General features: G+C 39.3%; 1 protein-coding gene across 1 annotated transcript; it reads left to right on the top strand.

Moving 5' to 3' along the window:
• Positions 1 to 116: 116 nt before the first annotated feature.
• Positions 117 to 15,278, top strand: ankrd52b (ankyrin repeat domain 52b). The gene is made up of 28 exons (XM_028575121.1): positions 117 to 279; positions 1,358 to 1,441; positions 1,857 to 1,935; positions 2,089 to 2,159; positions 2,255 to 2,455; positions 2,808 to 2,895; positions 3,392 to 3,534; positions 4,123 to 4,335; positions 4,503 to 4,581; positions 5,276 to 5,390; positions 5,972 to 6,054; positions 6,167 to 6,269; positions 6,857 to 6,928; positions 7,012 to 7,152; positions 7,294 to 7,350; positions 7,968 to 8,079; positions 8,191 to 8,262; positions 8,377 to 8,578; positions 8,840 to 8,927; positions 10,078 to 10,195; positions 10,358 to 10,577; positions 11,055 to 11,142; positions 11,255 to 11,338; positions 11,874 to 12,019; positions 12,381 to 12,463; positions 12,883 to 12,965; positions 14,424 to 14,515; positions 14,620 to 15,278. The coding sequence occupies exons 1-28, from the start codon at positions 253 to 255 to the stop codon at positions 14,808 to 14,810; spliced, it is 3,135 nt and encodes a 1,044-aa protein (XP_028430922.1). The 5' UTR covers positions 117 to 252; the 3' UTR covers positions 14,811 to 15,278.
• Positions 15,279 to 17,659: the final 2,381 nt, after the last annotated feature.

Here is a 17,659-nt window from a genome sequence, read left to right as displayed (position 1 = left end):
GAAGAACTTGTATTTGAATAAAAGAAAAATTGAATTTTATTTCTTTGGACGTGTAATGGAATATGGAACATGCCTCCAAATCACGTTTCTTTACCTTCCCTCGCGATATTCTGGCAAATGTGGTGTAACCTGGGTGTAACACATCACATATCAGCTAACTAAGCTAAAGCTAGGCTAACTAGCTGCTACAGAGTGACATGTAGTCAACTTTACACTCAGTCTCAATAAAGGAGCTTCCTGACTGATTGGGACATGGAGTTAAGAAATATCAAGGACCAGGTAGTAAATAAAACTTAACGTTAGATAACTAAGACTAACTTTACTTCTCACAAACACTGCAAACAGCTGGCTATTCATGTTAGCGACATATCGAGCAAAAGTTTGCTACAACGCTAGTTGATGTTACAATTTCTTTGCCTTGCAACATTAGATTTAGTTTAGTTTGATGTTTCAATTGTGTAATGCACCTAGACCCTATCATAAGAGTAAATGGGCTTTCTGGTACATGAAGTCCAAAACCTGGTACACAAACGTTTCAATGTTTAAATGGATCCATATTTCTCTTTTGTATAACGTTACTTACGTTTGCTTAACATTATCTGTGTAAGACAAATCTTGGCGAGTCATTCCTCAATTTTCTAAATATTCGCTAAAAGTGCTAGGAGTTGTGCATGATTCACCCAAGTAAAGTGTTATTGTTCTTCAGTCAAATGCTTAGTTTTACGTGATGTCTTTATCTTTACTGAAACAGACCGCATCATTTCAATTAAAACATTTTCTCAGGACAATTCAAACATTGATATATATATATATTCTGGACTTGCAAAGTGAAGAGATTGTTACTCACTCTTTACTCAGACATGTAACAGTTTTATTGGCATCTCAGCAGTCTTGAATGTATTTTTGGTCCCAGTGGGTTTCAGCAAGTCTGCTGATGAAAGCTGTTAGTTGAAACCATTGCCTTAATATTAACAGTCTATGGTTGAAACTAAGCGTAATCACCGCTTTTATGGTTTGTGTTGCTTTCTGCAACAAAAAGAATCTAGGAAAACATAATGAACTGCACCTAATTTTAACATTTATTTTTGGGAAGGCTCATGCACATTATGCTATTCAGTGTTTGTTTATGCACTTATATGGTTGCTGTCCATTTTATTATAAATGGTGGAATCTCAATTTTCGATGATGCGAGGTATAAATAGCCATATGCACACTGCATGTGGGCCTGACATCTCGCAGTCCCATGGTGCGAGGTGCCTTATAATAGGCTAAGTGCAGACTGTGGTACTGATTGACAGTGTGCAGGAATGTTCTCTTCTCTAACATTTTCTTTTGTTGTTTCTCATCTCTCTTTCAGTCTCCATTGGTCCAGGCTATATTCAGCCGGAACGCAGAAGAAGTGACATTTTTGTTGAACCATAATGAAGATGTCAATTCACTGGTAATAGTATCCCACGTTAACTCTGCACTCGTGTTGTTTTGTTGTTGGGGTGTCAAATTTGCAATCATAATTTGGGTCAAGGGTTAAGATGAAGCTTCTACAAATGGTTCAGTTATGTATCTTAGTACATAGCTGTACATATGTATCTTCTATGTAGTTCTGCTGTACTCACTGTAGCTTTCTTGGTTGCCGCACAGCTTTTCTTTACTTGAAAAGTCAAACTTGTGTATGTGTTTGGTTACTTTCAGTTTGGTAAGCACGTTTTCTGGACACATTTGATGCAAAATTTCTGTTTGATAAAAAGGACATGGAGGGCAAGAGTCAACTGTGCAAACATTTGTAGTCAGAATATAACATATAATACACAGATTATCTGATTTAAAAAGAAGGAAAATGTGTTTCTCTTTTCTCTCAGGACCAAGTACAAAGCACACCCCTTCATGCTGCTGCTTATTTGGGTGATGTCCACACTATGGACCTACTTATTGCTTCAGGTAGAAAAAACATTTATCTCACTTTGAAATATGTCATAGTAAAAAAAGGGCTGATCATCAACTACATACAAATCAGCCTTTCTAGTAAGTCAGTCAATTACAGAGGAACTGAAATTCACCCACAACACTCAAAAATGTTGCATTCTATTTCAGGTGCAAATGTCAACGCTAAGGACCAGTGTTTGCTGACTCCTTTACATCGAGCAGCTGCCTCTCGAAATGAAGTATGTTCCTATTTTTGGAAATATAGAGGGAGAAGGACTTTTCTAAGGACTTGAACACCATATTGTAATGTTTGAATTATGTGTGTTTTCCCCAGAAAGCTGTGGAGTTGCTACTAAAGCACAGAGCGGAGGTCAACACACAGGACAAGTACTTGCATACACCTTTACACATGGCAGCTGCAAAATGGGCCATAGGCTGCGCTCAAGCTCTGATACCACATGTGTGCGGCCTGGATGTTGCCGACAGGTCAGGAAGGACACCACTGCATCATGCAGCGCACAGCGGCCATGAAGAGGTACACTGTAAAGTTGATGGTATTAACCAAAGTCTTCCTCCTGATCTTTTTCCATCTCTAATGTAATAGATTTGACAGTTATAATTTCAATAAATAACAATGCTGGAAAGTACATTTGCTTTAGAAAAGTGAATGACTGGAGGACATTTATTTGGTTTCTGGCAGTTGTTGCAGCATTTCATATAGATTCATATAGTAACTTGGTTTCACCTGATATTTGCTCCTATAACCAGAGCCCTATTACAGTAATTGTTCAAGTATGTTTCCTAGACTGTTGTCAAGACAAAATGACACAATCTCCTGGACTATAGTTACAGACACACTGGTTGACCCACTTATTATGTTTCTGCAGTTGGTGAACTTGCTCCTGAGCAAAGGTGCCAATGTGAGTGCCAAAGATAAGAAGGAAAGGCAGGCAATCCACTGGGCTGCATACATTGGTAAGTGGTGTCATTCTTCTAAGAGACACAAATATATTGTCACTTTTTTACCCAGAATGAAAGCTTTCTCTTGTTTATCTCGTTCTATTTTTGGAGAATATACTCTTTAACAAGCAACATTTAACTCTGAGCAACAAGAGTTAAATGTCAACCTGTTTTTACAGGGATTGTATATGTAACATGCTGTCAAATCTTATTTACACCTCTGTCTTACTGGATGGCTGTGTTGCACATTGGCTATTTGATTGGTATAGCTATGAATTTGATTATATAGTTGAAAGTTTAAACGAGAAGAGACGCATACAAAAAACTAAATTTTCAAAACAGCTGTTGATTTATTATAACAATATATGACTGGCTTGGCTTATCAACACAACCTCAGTCTATTTAAATTAGAGGGGTTGTTGACAAAAAAAAAAATCTAGTGGAGATATTGGTGGAATGTGATGTGCTTGCATGGCAGAGACTTGTAGTAAATGTTAAGCTCTTCTTTCAGGCCATGTGGAGGTGGTGAAGCTGCTGGTGTCTCACGGTGCTGATGTCATGTGCAAGGACAAATGTGGTTACACTCCGCTCCACGCTGCAGCTGCCAGTGGACAGTTAGACGTGGTCAAATATCTATTGAGATTGGTGGTGGAGGTAACGTAGCTCACTCCCATCACTATAAGTAAACTCAAATCGTAAAAATGATTACAGCTGTCATGTATTTTATGTACTGTATGTTCTGTGACTCTTAATTTATCTAATTAGTTTCCTGACATCTTAGTTCTTTAAAGTCAGAATTAAGATGTCAGAAAACATTACACTCCCAAAACACAGCATGCTGTAGTTATACGTTGTTTGATATAAGATTAGGCACCAATAACACGGTATCCTGCAGAGCTCCAGGCTTGGTTTCGTGTTGATCCTGCTCTATGTCTCTAATCATGTTGCTGCTTCATCGTCAGTAATCTGCTTTTTGCTGATGATACCATCTGGTCACAAAATGCATTACTACATTCAAAACTAAAGCTAATATTGGTTTTAAAAATCCCCATTTAAACAAGCCAAATCTTTCAAACCTGACTTCTTTTTTTCCTTTTCGCTAAAAGATTCCTCCAGGCATCATCATCAAAGTCACTTGACTCTTGACACTGATAATAATCTTCAGTGTTTCTTCGAGACTCTCATGCTTACAAATCCCCAGGCATGTTTCATTTTATACACATCAATTGTTTTCCTCCTCAGACTGATGAACCTAACATTTTCGGGAACACAGCGCTCCACATGGCCTGTCACACGGGGCAGGACACTGTGGCCACTGAGCTGGTGAACTGTGGTGCCAACATCAATCAGCCCAACCACAACGGCAGCACGCCGCTGCATCTGTCTGCCGCCTCCTCCAGCGGGGTGCTGTGTCTCGAGCTGCTAATCAACAATGGTGCTGATGTCAACGTGCAGGTAAAGAGCCTGTTTTTAGAGCAATTGTGGATTTGAAAAGAACAAAAAGAAGAAACAATGATGTATAACTGGATCGTAGTCATTGTTCACAGAATTAAATGTACAATGTGCAGATGATTTATGTCATTCTTTTAACTGAACATGTTTCCTTTTCCTCTGTTTAACAGAATAAGGAAGGAAAGAGCCCTCTCCATATGGCTTCTATGCACGGGCGGTTCACGGGCTCCCAGATTCTGATTCAAAATGGTAGCATATTTACACTATCCCCAGCATTGTCTCTTAAAGGTCCCATGACATGGTGCTCTTTGGATGCTTTTATATAGACCTTAGTGGTCCCCTAATACTGTATCTGAAGTCTCTTTCCCAAAATTCAGCCATGGTGCAGAATTACAGCCACTAGAGCCAGTCCCACAATGAGCTTTCCTTAGGATGTGCCATTTCTGTGTCTGAAGCTATTGAGGAGGAGAGGGGGGGCAAGGTGGAGGGTGGGGGTGTGACCTTGACCAACTGCCACTTTGCTCATTTGAAAGCCATGATGTCTCTCTCTCATGGGTTGGCCAAATTCTCTGGGCGGGCAAAGCAGAGAAAGGGGAGGTAACCTTGCTCCTTATAACCTCATAAGGAGCAAGATTCCAGATCGGCCCATCTGAGCTTTAATTTTCTCAAAGGCAGAGCAGGATACCCAGGGCTCGGTTTACACCTATCACCATTTCTAGCCAATTTGGGACCATAGGCAGGCTGGGGGAACTCATATTAATGTTAAAAAACCTCATAAAGTGAAATTTTCATGCCATGGGACCTTTAACACATCATTGATTCTGAAAAACGAAAATGTACCCTTACAATATACTCATAAAATGACATCAAATATCAGCGCATGTCCTCACTCAGCTGAAACACATCATATTCACATCATGTTTCCTTCTCCCTCTGTACACAGGCGGGGAGATTGACTGTGCTGATATGTTTGGAAACACGCCTCTTCATGTTGCTGCCAGATATGGTCAGGAGTTGCTGGTCAGCACTCTTCTGACAAACGGTGCTGATAAGACCAGGTACAGTATATCTGTCCAAACCTGAGATTGTTTTATGTGTGTTATTTTCTTATTGCAGTTATGCTGCAAGAGAAAAGCATTAATCATTATTACACATACACACTGACTCAGTTATTACATATGATCCTGTAATATTCTGCTTAAGTGTTATTCCCGTACGGAAAGAAATACGGAGATGGACTGGTAGCTGGAGAGGTGCTAGTTCACCTCCTGGGCACTGCCAAGGTGCCCTTGAGCAAGGCACCAACGCCCCCCCCAACCCGCTCAGGGTGCCTGTTCAGCAATCGCTGCCTACTAACATGACATCTCTCCATTAGTGCATGTAAAAGGACCTGTGTGTGTCTGTCTGCGTGTGTGTGTGTAATAACAACAGAGTGTTAATTGTAATTTCCCCATTGGGGATCAATAAAGAGTATAACAATTATTTAAAAGAAAAAATTTATATCGACAGAAAAAATATCAAGCTGCACTGTCATTGTCAATACTTCAACATCCAAACCAACAAACTCCAATTTCATACAATAAATTGTTTCCCACTAAGCACATACTAAAGTAACTTATCTTTGTTATGATCTCTAAAGACAGGGGATTCATGGGATGCTTCCACTGCATTTGGCGGTGCTCTACGGATTTCCAGACTGTTGTCGAAAGTTACTGTCCAATGGTGAGAATCTGTCAATTTATCCTATCCCTTTTAACATTTTAATTACTGATGGTGACACAACCCAAAATGTTTCCACTTTACAAAGTGTTATTGTTGGTTGTGTATCGTTCAGGCCATTTTTACATCATGCCATCTCAAGTGCCGTCAACTGGGGATGATATAAACTTCTTAGACGACCACGGTAGGACTTGCCTGCATGCAGCTGCTTCTGGAGGGTGAGCACACACACACACACACACACACACACACACACACACACACACACACACACACACACACACACACACACACACACAATGTTATATGTATTACTTTATCTTTACTTTACATACAGCTGAATAGTTTGACTTATTGTTAAAAATCTGCATTCTACAATATCTTTAATTTTGATCAGTATCTCAGTTGATCATATTTAAAGATATTGGAATATTTTTGCAATGTAATGCCAATCATCTAGACAGTTTGACGAATGATTTCCCATATCTAAATAGTGACAATAATTTAGGAACGTCTTCTGCTTATTTTTTGGGCAGATTTTGGTCACCATAAAATCCATTGTATAGCTTAAATCTGGTCTTGCTGTTTTAGTGTTGATATGTTTTCTAAACTTGTGGATGATTTCAGAATATTACTATAAACAATACATGCAATGTAATACTGTATGAAAATGCAGCTTTAAATTACACAATCGATTCTTTCTTACGTTTTGGAAGTATTATACATTTTATTTGCTAATAGCTCTGCTTCAAGTGTGGAGTCATTACTTGAAACACTACTGACAACTTTCTTTCTTTTGTGACAGAAATGTTGACTGTCTGAACTTGCTGTTAAATAGTGCTGCTGCTGAACTGGATGTAAAAGATCATTTGGGAAGGTAAGCAGCACTGATTAGCTGGAGCTAAGAGTTTAACTCTGGTGTAACCTGATATCACAGCTGTCTGCTGTCGCACCTCGCAGATCTCCTTTGCACTATGCTGCAGCTAACGGTAACAGCCAATGCACCATCTCCCTGGTGAGAGCCGGCGCGGAGGTCAATGAGCTGGATCTGACGGGCTGCAGCCCTCTGCACTACGCTGCTGCTTCACACACATTTTGTGGGTGAGATAGCATTTACTGCCATTTCAACGTTTTGCTCATTTTACTCAGAGCTGCAAGGACAACATCCTGGGGACAGTTTTTCATTAAAAATCCTGAGTTCATTCAAGCCAGTTTTAAAAGTGTCCACCTTTCTTTCCACAGAGAGGAAACGAACTCTGAGCCTGACCACAGTGAGAGAAAGGAACAAGAAGCCTCTCTGTAAGTCTCATATGTCAGTCATATTAAACACATTCTTAATCATAAAGTAGATAAACGTGTATCTTTACACAATAGATCTGCTCTTCTGTGCAGAATCCACAATAATCAGTCAGTAAATAACCTCTAGATGTAGTGTTGAAATATGTGTATAAAATAGGTGTAACAGAGCGAAGCGAACCTTTTCTGTTCTTTTAAAAAGTAGTTAAGAACAAAATCAGAGGTCAGAAAAAAAGTCACATTAAAATCTGTGCAACTATGACACCAAATTGTTCCAAGAAAAGGTGAAAATATGACTTTTATTATGTAAGATGATGTAAACATTTGTAAGAATTTGGACATTTTACAGAAAAAGTGTTTTATTTTTGATGTAATAAAAACGCATACAAAATTTATTTTGCTTTGGTGTACTTGATATTTAAAAACAAATAGCAACACACACAATAGCAATACACATAAAAGCCATGTTTCATTTAACGGAAATTTAACTTAATGCATTTCCCAAAGACATCGAGATGTGAATGTTTGCAAAACACTACATATAATGGGTCTCTTTGATTACTTGCTGTAAGAAGAATAAAACCCAGACAAGATTATAATGTTGTGCTCTGTGTGTTCAGGTGTTTAGACTTCTTGCTTGACAGTGGGGCGAACCCAACTCTGAAGAACAGTAACGGTTACAGTGCCGTCCACTATGCAGCAGCTTACGGCAACAAACAGCATCTGGAACTGGTCAGTGGTATCTTAGGTTTTGATTTTTTTCTTCTTCTTGTTAATCAGTTGCAGACTAGACCCAGTTGAAGTGTTCTTTTTTGTTTGTTTTTTCTTCTCTCAATCTTGCAGCTCCTGGAGATTTCGTTCAACTGTCTAGAAGAGGTTGAAAGTAATATTCCAGTCAGTCCTTTGCATTTAGCTGTGAGTGGCACATGATTACAGTGAATACACAGGAAAATATGTGACTTTTTAACTTGAAGACCACATATTTACAAGCCTTTGACTCTACTGCTATTATGCATTCTGTTGTTACAGGCGTATTATGGTCACCGTGAGGCACTGCGGTTGCTTTGTGAGACATTGGTGAGTCTGGATGTGCGGGACATTGAAGGCAGAACTGCCCTCCACCTGGCTGCTCGGAGAGGTTTTGCCCCATGTGTGGAGGTGCTGCTGAAGCATCAAGCCTCTTACACACTGAAGGAGCACAAGCGCAAGTGGACAGCTCTCCATGCTGCAGGTGTGTGTGGGTGGGTGTGTGTGGGTGGTGTGTGATCCTGGGATGTTTAAGGAAAGCCTTATAAGTTAAGATTTCTACCAATCTACAGTATAAATGTGGTGTTGATATGGATATTGTTATGAGAATAAACCATATTATTAATATATATATTTATGGTTAACATTTTAAAATATATAGAACTTTATAATCTATGTAATTAAAATGTGAAACTGATATTTGTTTTACTTGAAATTTCCCTTCTACTGTTTTTCCCCTGTGCAGCTGCTGAGGGCCAAATGGATTGTCTGCTTTTACTGGTCAACGGGGAACAAAGTGCCGACATCATTGACAGTCCAGATACACAGGGACAGTGAGTCACGTAATGTTTTATACTCTGATTTGTTATTAACGGTTGACTAGGTAAAGACCTGACATGTACAACTTTAACATACGTTACTGTTGTTTAAAATAACTAGTGCAGGCCCGTTTGGAACGGGCCGATTGCTTGGCCTGTGGTATTGCTGCTTGTAGAATTCATCAAAACCAAATTGTAGTCTACCCCAAAATTACTTACAGAAGGACCCCAAACCACATAAAATGCAACTCCCCTTTATATACCCTACTACTAACATAGGGATTTACCTGACAGAGAACGCTGCAGATTCAGAATGTAATCACAAAATATCACACTGAAAATGTGGAATAACCAGACATTAGCCTCATGGAAGTGCGTTACCCACCCGGCCTGTTATGAGAGCTAATCCGCATCTATCTGGGTTAATCAACCACCAGAACCGGACTGTGTGTGTGTTTTTGCAGAGTGAGAGTGAGAGAGAGAGTTGATGAGTTGATTTAAAGAGTTGAGTGAAAGATCAGTGAGTCACGACTCAAAGTCAGTGTGCATGTAGTGTGAGAGGGGGAGTGGCCAGCGGCAAAAGCCAATGTGTGCTCCTTTTACCGATATATATATTTACCGATATCTTACTCGTGCCCGTAGGGAGACACCTGTCAAGTTTGAAATCCATCGGACTAACGGTTCGAGAGATATGCACATAACACAGACAGACAGACAGACAGACAGACAGACATTCCTGCAATTTATAGATAGATTTGTCTTGTTATGACATGACAGAATATACAATACTGTTAAAACTGTATAAAATGATTAGTAAAATGTTTATATTGGTATTGTCTTTCATAGATATTATAAAATAATGACTTTACTGTAGGTGCTGCTGATTACAAATATAGTGGTGTAGGAGTTGGGGTGAACTTACTTCAAACTAACATTCAAGCACAAAGCATGATAGTGGTGTGTTTATTAATGATACATCATGGTGATGTGATTGTTTGATCTATGTACTTAACAAACAACATACTTCTTCTGAAAGCTGCAGACCTATAATGCAGGTTACTTTACCACCAAATATCCAACCGATTTTTACTATTCTGACACAATCAGAGAATTATCCTCAAAGCAGTCAATTCTTCTTCTATTGTTTTCTTTTTGTCGTATACAGGACGGCTCTCATGCTGGCAGCTTTGGGACGGCACACCGACTGCGTCCACATCCTGTTGGAGAAAGGAGCAAAGGCTGATGCTGCAGACAAAAAGGGCTTTACTGCATTACACAGAGCTGTAAGTGTACTTGCCGTGCTTGTGTGTGTGTGTGTAATGTCCTCTCACTTTGTTAATGGAACTTAATAATGTAAATGAGGGAGATGTCCCTTTACAGAGTCCTTGGCGTTGCAGATGTGTTGTTGTATCTCTCACATCATAACGTTTGTTGTCCCACTGCAGGCCATGTTGGGCAGTGAGGACTGTGTATCTGCTCTGTTGGAACATGGGGCCTCTGCTCTGTGTAGAGACTCTCAGGGAAGGACCCCGCTGCACCTTGTAGCGTCCCGCGGCCACACAGAGCTACTTCGAACTTTGCTAAAAGCTGCTACGAAAGCTGACCCTCTGGACTCCATATTGGACTACAGAGGCTACACGCCCGCCCACTGGGCTGCCCACCACGGTGAGACGTCAGGGAAATGTGGGCAAACCCAACCCGATTCCTGCCCTGTGTTTTATTTTATTTCTTTATGAATGCTTATAGTCTGTGTAATGTCATCAATTATGTATGGGCTGTGTATTCAACTGACATGCATGGATAAAAAAAGTTGGTGGAAATTCTGGTTTTTAATCGGGGCCCCGGCACAAAACTGCTGGCGAGGTTCAGGCTCAGGTCGGTCTTGGACGGAAACTGGGTTCATGCGGGGTCGGGCCTGATTTTCTGGGCCTGATTTTTGCTCTTATATGGAAAAGAATACAGATAAACATGGCAAAAGCATGTATGAATGAACATTTTTCTCTTATCAGTAGTTTTTATCCACACTATTATTTTAGCCTTTGAATCATTTCTCTCAGTTAAAACACTTGTTTTTGGTGAGATACTGTATTACCATTTATTTACAAAGATTTAAATAATCATTTTTTCCATTTGTGTCTGTAGGGCGTGAAGGATGTTTACACATTTTACTTGAAAACAATCTTTTTAGCAACCAGGAGGGAAATCTCTTCACCGCATTGCACTGTGCTCTGTGAGTATTACAGTAAAAGTAAACGCTCATCATGCATACGTGTATTACATATTAATAAAACTAAATTGAACGTGGTTCTTCAAAGTGTAACAACTCTGTTCTCCCTACGCAGAGTTAATGGACATGATGTTGCTGCTGGACTTCTAGTGAAGACTGTTGGCCCTCAAATTGTTAACGTTAGCGATGCCAAAGGAAGGTGGGTTCTGCTCTGAGCTCTGCTTATCATAACAACTCAACATAACAAATCTATTTCATGCAGCATTGCCGGTATTGATCAGTCTACGGATATTGCAAATGTAGTAAGTTTTAGGTTTATTTTCAATTCAGGCATGCATCTACAAGCAGTGGTTGTACGTATGCAATTAAATCCCTCTTATCACAGCTTAACGTTATTATTGCCTTTCATTTGGTCCACAAAATTGTCTGTTTTTATGATATGTAAAATAGTCATTACAAGCATTTTATTCAAACCTCAAATGTATTTATAATTCTGATGTAGAATTTTGCTAAACTTGCAGTATTTTGTTATCTTGAAAGGTTCAGCAAAGACCCAACTTAGCTTGCAGAAAGATAGCAAATTGAAGTGTGTGTGTGTGTGTGTGTGTGTGTGTGTGTGTGTGTGTGTGTGTGTGTGTGTGTGTGTGTGTGTGTGTGTGTGTGTGTGTGTGTGTGTGTGTGTGTGTGTGTGTGTGTGTGTGTGTGTGTGTGTGTGTGTGTGTGTGTGTGTGCAGGACCCCGCTGCATGCTGCTGCTTATTCAGGAAATGTTGCTGGGCTCCAGCTGGTCCTGGCCCAGGGAGCTGAAGTCAATGCTGTGGATCATTGTGGATGCTCTGCTGTGATGGTCGCTGCTGCCTGCGGGCAGACTATGGCTGTTGGTATGGGATTTAAATTACCCTCATCTACATCTGAGAAACCTTAAAAAAAGGACAATTTTTAGCTCAAGAGGAGGACAACACTAAATTATGTTTTTCTGCAAGAGATATTCAAAGTCCCTCTTTCATCCATCTTTCCTCTCTAATAATTTATTTTCAAGCACTATAAACAGGAATTCTTATGTCTCCTTTTAGCACGTGGGAACAGTTTTTTTTTTTTTTGCCCTCACAGTCCTCACTGATGGTTACCTTTTAATACACCATATACATCTGTTTCCCTGTTGCACTGATTGGAAGTTGCTAATTTAGAAAATATAAAGGTCTATGTTTGTTGTGAAAGGTGTCTTTATTTTTTGCATTTCAGAGTTCTTGCTGCACAAAGCGAAGCCAGACCTGACCCTGGTGGATGTCAATAATAACACTGCCCTTCACTTAGCCTGCATTAAGGTCACATACACAAACACATACAAATGCATGTATTGTATGCATGCAGTGGCACAATCAAATATTTTGCATGTGTGTAGCCACAGTAATGTAACAAGTGTCAGATAAGATAATAACCTGCTAAGATATAGTAAATTGGGTTAAGAATGTAATCAAACATGTTTTAAAAATTAACATTATTTTTCATTTCATACTACTGGTATCTTATTTACCCTGCAATGGCTCATAACAGTACGAATGTTACAGACAAGACATGATGTGGTGTTACAATATTGTTTGGTTTGAAATTTACTAAATTAAGTGAAAGATTTGATTACATTTTCAGCCACAACTTATGACATTGACTAGTTATTACATTTTCAGGCAGTTTGTTCAAGGTGAGGATGTGATAGCAATATTGTACAATGTGTTTTATTCTGCAGGGTCATGAGATGTGTGCCCTGTTGATCCTTGGAGAGATCAGCGACTCCTCCCTCATAAATGCAACAAACAGCGCTCTCCAAATGTGAGTCGTCCTAAAGCGCTGGCTGCTGTACGTGCATGCTGTTAATTAGGAATACAAACTCATCAAAACTTGATCAAATTGAGAAATGTAGGAAGTAATTAGCTTGGAATTTATGAATAAGGAAATCAGCCAGTATGGATTCTGAAGTTTAGTATCAAGCCACATGATGCAGTGTGCATGTAAAGATCATATTTCAGTGAGACCTACTGTATGTGTTAAGAGATTACACAGGTCAATGGTGCAGGACATGAAAATACCAGTGTTTTTTATTCGAACTGTTAAGTACAAGGAAAGATTCCAATGAGAAGAGTTTTCTTGATGCATGAAAATCATTTTATTGCCTATTACTTTACAATTCTAATAAGTGCGGGGAAAGGGGAATAGGAACAAAGGCAGTATGGAGTCTCTTTGTGCGCTCCCGCACGGCGCATCCCTGGTTCCTTTATCCTGGGGAACCCCAATAGGCCACGGCCACTTTGACAGTGTATGTCCATATATGGAAACATGCGTCACACTTGATCGAACTCCTTACTGCAGGGGGGATGTCTCCATTTGTAGAGCTAAATAAGCTGCAACGACAATCATTAGGGACATGCAATATAACTAGAGATGGCCCGATACCACTTTTTTGCTTCCCGATTCCGATACCTGAACTTGCGTATCGGCCGATACCGAGTACCGATCTGATACCAGCGTGTCATATATTTTATTATGTTTTAACAGCTGTATACTACTATCCCTGTATGGATGTGATATGATTTCTATCTTTGTTGTCGGTCTGGCTCAGGTTAAACTCTTTGTGAAACATGAACAAACACAAACAATGAATGCCCCAAAACTTTCTTTTATTCTCCAGTTTGGAGACAGTTATAACGGAAAAAGAACATTAATAAACTACTTTAATGTAGATTTTCTTTAGGGCTTTATTACGTGGTATCGGATCGGTGCATAAACTCCAGTACTTACCGATACCAGCGTTTTAGGTAGTATCGGAGCCGATACCGAACATCTCTAAATATAACCACAACAAACTGTAACCTGGAAAAAGGACAGAACACGTGCAACGGAAATTTAGAAAAATTAAGTCATAACATTGCGAGAAAAAAAGTCATCATATGATGACAAAATCTAATACTCCATCATAGACAGGTGGACGGAACTTTTGAGGGTTTTTAAGCTAATTGTCAGCTGCAGGCTGTTCATCTAAGATGCCTCTGTTTTTCTGTTATTTCTTTTTCAAATGTATTATAAAAAAGGAAATGCATTGTAATGATGCTGGTAAATAATTTTTTACTATGATTGATTATCAATAGTATATAAACAAGGTACCCAGATATCAACGTGAAGAACGTTGTCCATGTGTACAGTATTGACTCGCCTGCCATCAGCCCCAGTAATATTGCATGTAAAAACGTTGAATATGGTTGCTTTAAAGAGGTTTCTTTCTGTCTCATGCAGGCCCCTTCACATTGCAGCGAGGAAAGGCCTGGCGACTGTAGTGCAGGTGTTATTGAGCAGAGGAGCAGCAGTCATGGCTGTAGATGAGGAAGGTAAGCAGGAATAATTATATTTCTGTGATACAATACCAAAGCATTCTGTGTTTCCTGACAACAACAAAAATGACACTGGAGGATAATTCTTTGCCTGTTGGTAGGCCACACGCCGGCTCTGGCCTGTGCCCCAAACAAGAACGTGGCAAACTGTCTGGCCCTGATCCTCTCCACCATGAAGCCTTTCCCACCGAGAGAGGCCGGCGCCGGTACAGCCTCTCACTTCAACCCCATCCTGAAGAACTGCGGCATTGCTGCCACCTGTGGGTCCAGCAGTAACTTGTGCCACGCCTAAGTCAAGGTGCCACACAGGTGTTTGATGGAGTGGAATGTCATCCCAGTGTTGGCACGATACTGGAATTTTGGACTTTGATACAATACTTGATATTAAATACCATTTTCGATACCACAGGGAAAAATTGACACAACATTGAAGGCATAAAATCTTAGATTTGTATTAAACCGTCATGTGCTTTTGCTAAATTTGTAGTGTTGGCACCTTTTCGTTAGCACTGCTCTGTAGCATGGCTTGCATATGGGCTTGCTTGTATGCTTTGCCTCAAATGCAGTATTTGAGTATTTCGAAACAGCACACCTGCTGTTTTGTATGTCAACTAAAACCAGTCGCAGAAGCTCTGCACTTGCCATCTTCAATGAGCCAACACAATAACAAAACCTGCAAGTTATTCTATTCAACCGGAGTGGTGTGTGTGTGTGTGTGTGTGTGTGTGTGTGTGTGTGTGTGTGTGTGTGTGTGTGTGTGTGTGTGTGTGTGTGTGTGTGTGTGTGTGTGTGTGTGTGTGTGTGTGAACTTGCTGTTGGAGAGAAGAGAGAGTATGAAAATGAGTGTTGAAGCCGTTTCAAATATTCAGAATCAATTATGTATCAAAACATCCATCTATCCCAGTCTAGTCCAAAGTCTCTACGCATAACCACGCGCACACATAAGTTTCCAGACACGTGTATGGTCATGACATTTATACTTGTGTCATATGCAGCTGAATGCACACTATGCTCATGCACCAGTAGCATCGATTGCTTCTCTAAAGTCTAGTCTTACACATTAGTAATATTAGCAGACCTCTTAGATGATCTTTTCTGTCACATGAGTGGAGTTCAGCACAAGTATAGTTATTTTAATGAAGTACTAACCATTAGAAATGAGAAGAAGTTTTAACATGCGCACAAGGCTCTTCACTTGAACCCCACACTTGTCAGCTGTCAGTATTGGCTTAATTTCTCGTTAACCACCAAAGCCTGACATCTCCATGTTTGTCTTCAGCTGATACAAGTGCAAGAAGACTCGGATGAATGTGTGTTTGTTTTGTGTCTGCAAGCGCTGTTTTGCATATTAGACATTGCTTCTTAATATACTTGTTTAAAAATATCTAACAGGTGCTTTAAACCTTTTATGCAATTAATAAGACTCTATTTTTCTATCCTGTCCAGAGTGTAGCAGACTGTACACTGATATAAATAACCTTATTATTCTAATATTATCATGATTTACATAAATTACATTTCAGTTTGGTAAGGTCACAAGCATGTGTATAGTAGTAATATAGTTTACCGAGTCTAGTGTATATATAGTTCTTAAAATGAAGTTAACCTTATACTTGTGTTATCTTGAAAATCCCAAATTATTGAGAATTAACCTCAGGTCACTACGTACTGTACTGTGGGTGCAATAAAAAGCACATTTTGAGCTTGATGTTGTGTTACAAATGTATGACAGAAGTTACAGATTTCAGTTAAATAAGCCAGAGAATAAAACAAACAAATGAAAGGTCAAAGAAAGAAAGAAATGTGCGTTAATATAAACCGTTTTAAAGCACAGGGAAAAAATAAATCTCAGTCTCTGAGCGTTAAGTGTAAAAGTATTTTGCAAATTTGTAATAAACTATGTCTGCAATTTAAGATGCATTCAATTTTTGATTGATAGGTTGATTTTTAGTTTTTAGTTTTTTTACATAAATGAATAAGTTCCAAGAGCCGAAGGTGACGTTTTTAAATTGTTGTTTTCCAGCAGCCTCAAACCCAAAGATATTTAATTGACACTGTCAGACAAAGAAAAGCAGAAAATCCCTCACGTTTAAGAAGCTGGCACCAGAAAATGTCTGGCATTTTTGCTTGACGAATTAGTAAAATGTTAATTATCAAATGGCCAATTCATTTTCAGTTGATCAACCCATCAATTTATTGTTTCAGCATCACATTTGACCTTTGTTGTTGCTACAAGGTTGTACGTGCACTTTGAAATGTAATGTAGGAAACTGCTCACATCAAATGCCACTAACAATCTCTGTTAAATACTAGAAACTGAAATCATTGTGTGTCTCATAAATATTTCACATAATTATGATCAAGAGAAGAAAAACTGGCAACGCCCACAGAATTAATTAATTTTCTTTTTTACTTGTAAAATAAATAAGCACAATGGCACAAAGACTGCCTCTATCTCTTTAAAGATAACACTTGGGGCAGTGGTGGCCTAAAGGTTAGAGAAGCGAGCTTTCCCCACCCAGATTTATTCGTCTCAATCCTTTGGACCAGCAGAATAAATCTGGATGGGGAAAGTGACCCTCCCTCATTACCACCACTGAGGTGCCCTTGAGCAAGGCCCTTAACCACAACTGCTACAGTGGAGCTGCTCAGTGGCCAGCACCAGATGAGACTGGTTGTACTGGACAGCTTCCAGGTGTGAATGTGTAACTGAGTAAATGTGATATCAGTTAAACTACCCCATTTTTCTTTTTATAAAGGGAGGTTTGCATTACATGTTTATCTTTTTATAATTTTAAAGCTGTTTACAGACTTTGTTTTCCCTTGTTTTCCCCTTTTGCTGATTGATTTCATTTTAATAATACCTGTTGTGTTAAAATGGCTTTAAACTATTTGAACTCTGACATGACAGTTTACATTTAGCAGTATGGTGTACTTCTTAGGTTTATGCAAATATATAAAATTTGAAGGTGCATTTTACAACTTATAAAGTTAGAATAAACATTAGAAACCAGTTCAGTTTGAGCATGTCCTTCCTTGTTTCATTTGGATGAAATTACTGGGAGGAAATGGTTTGACATTTCTAAACACAAGTTGCAGTGAAATGTTTTGAATAAATGCTCTGCTACAGCTTTTCATGTT

Source organism: Perca flavescens, chromosome 4 (genome assembly GCF_004354835.1).
Source record: "Perca flavescens isolate YP-PL-M2 chromosome 4, PFLA_1.0, whole genome shotgun sequence".
In the NCBI taxonomy this organism is placed as follows: domain Eukaryota; kingdom Metazoa; phylum Chordata; class Actinopteri; order Perciformes; family Percidae; genus Perca; species Perca flavescens.
Note: the sequence above shows the minus strand (reverse complement) of the source record. Positions and strands in the feature narration are given on the sequence as shown.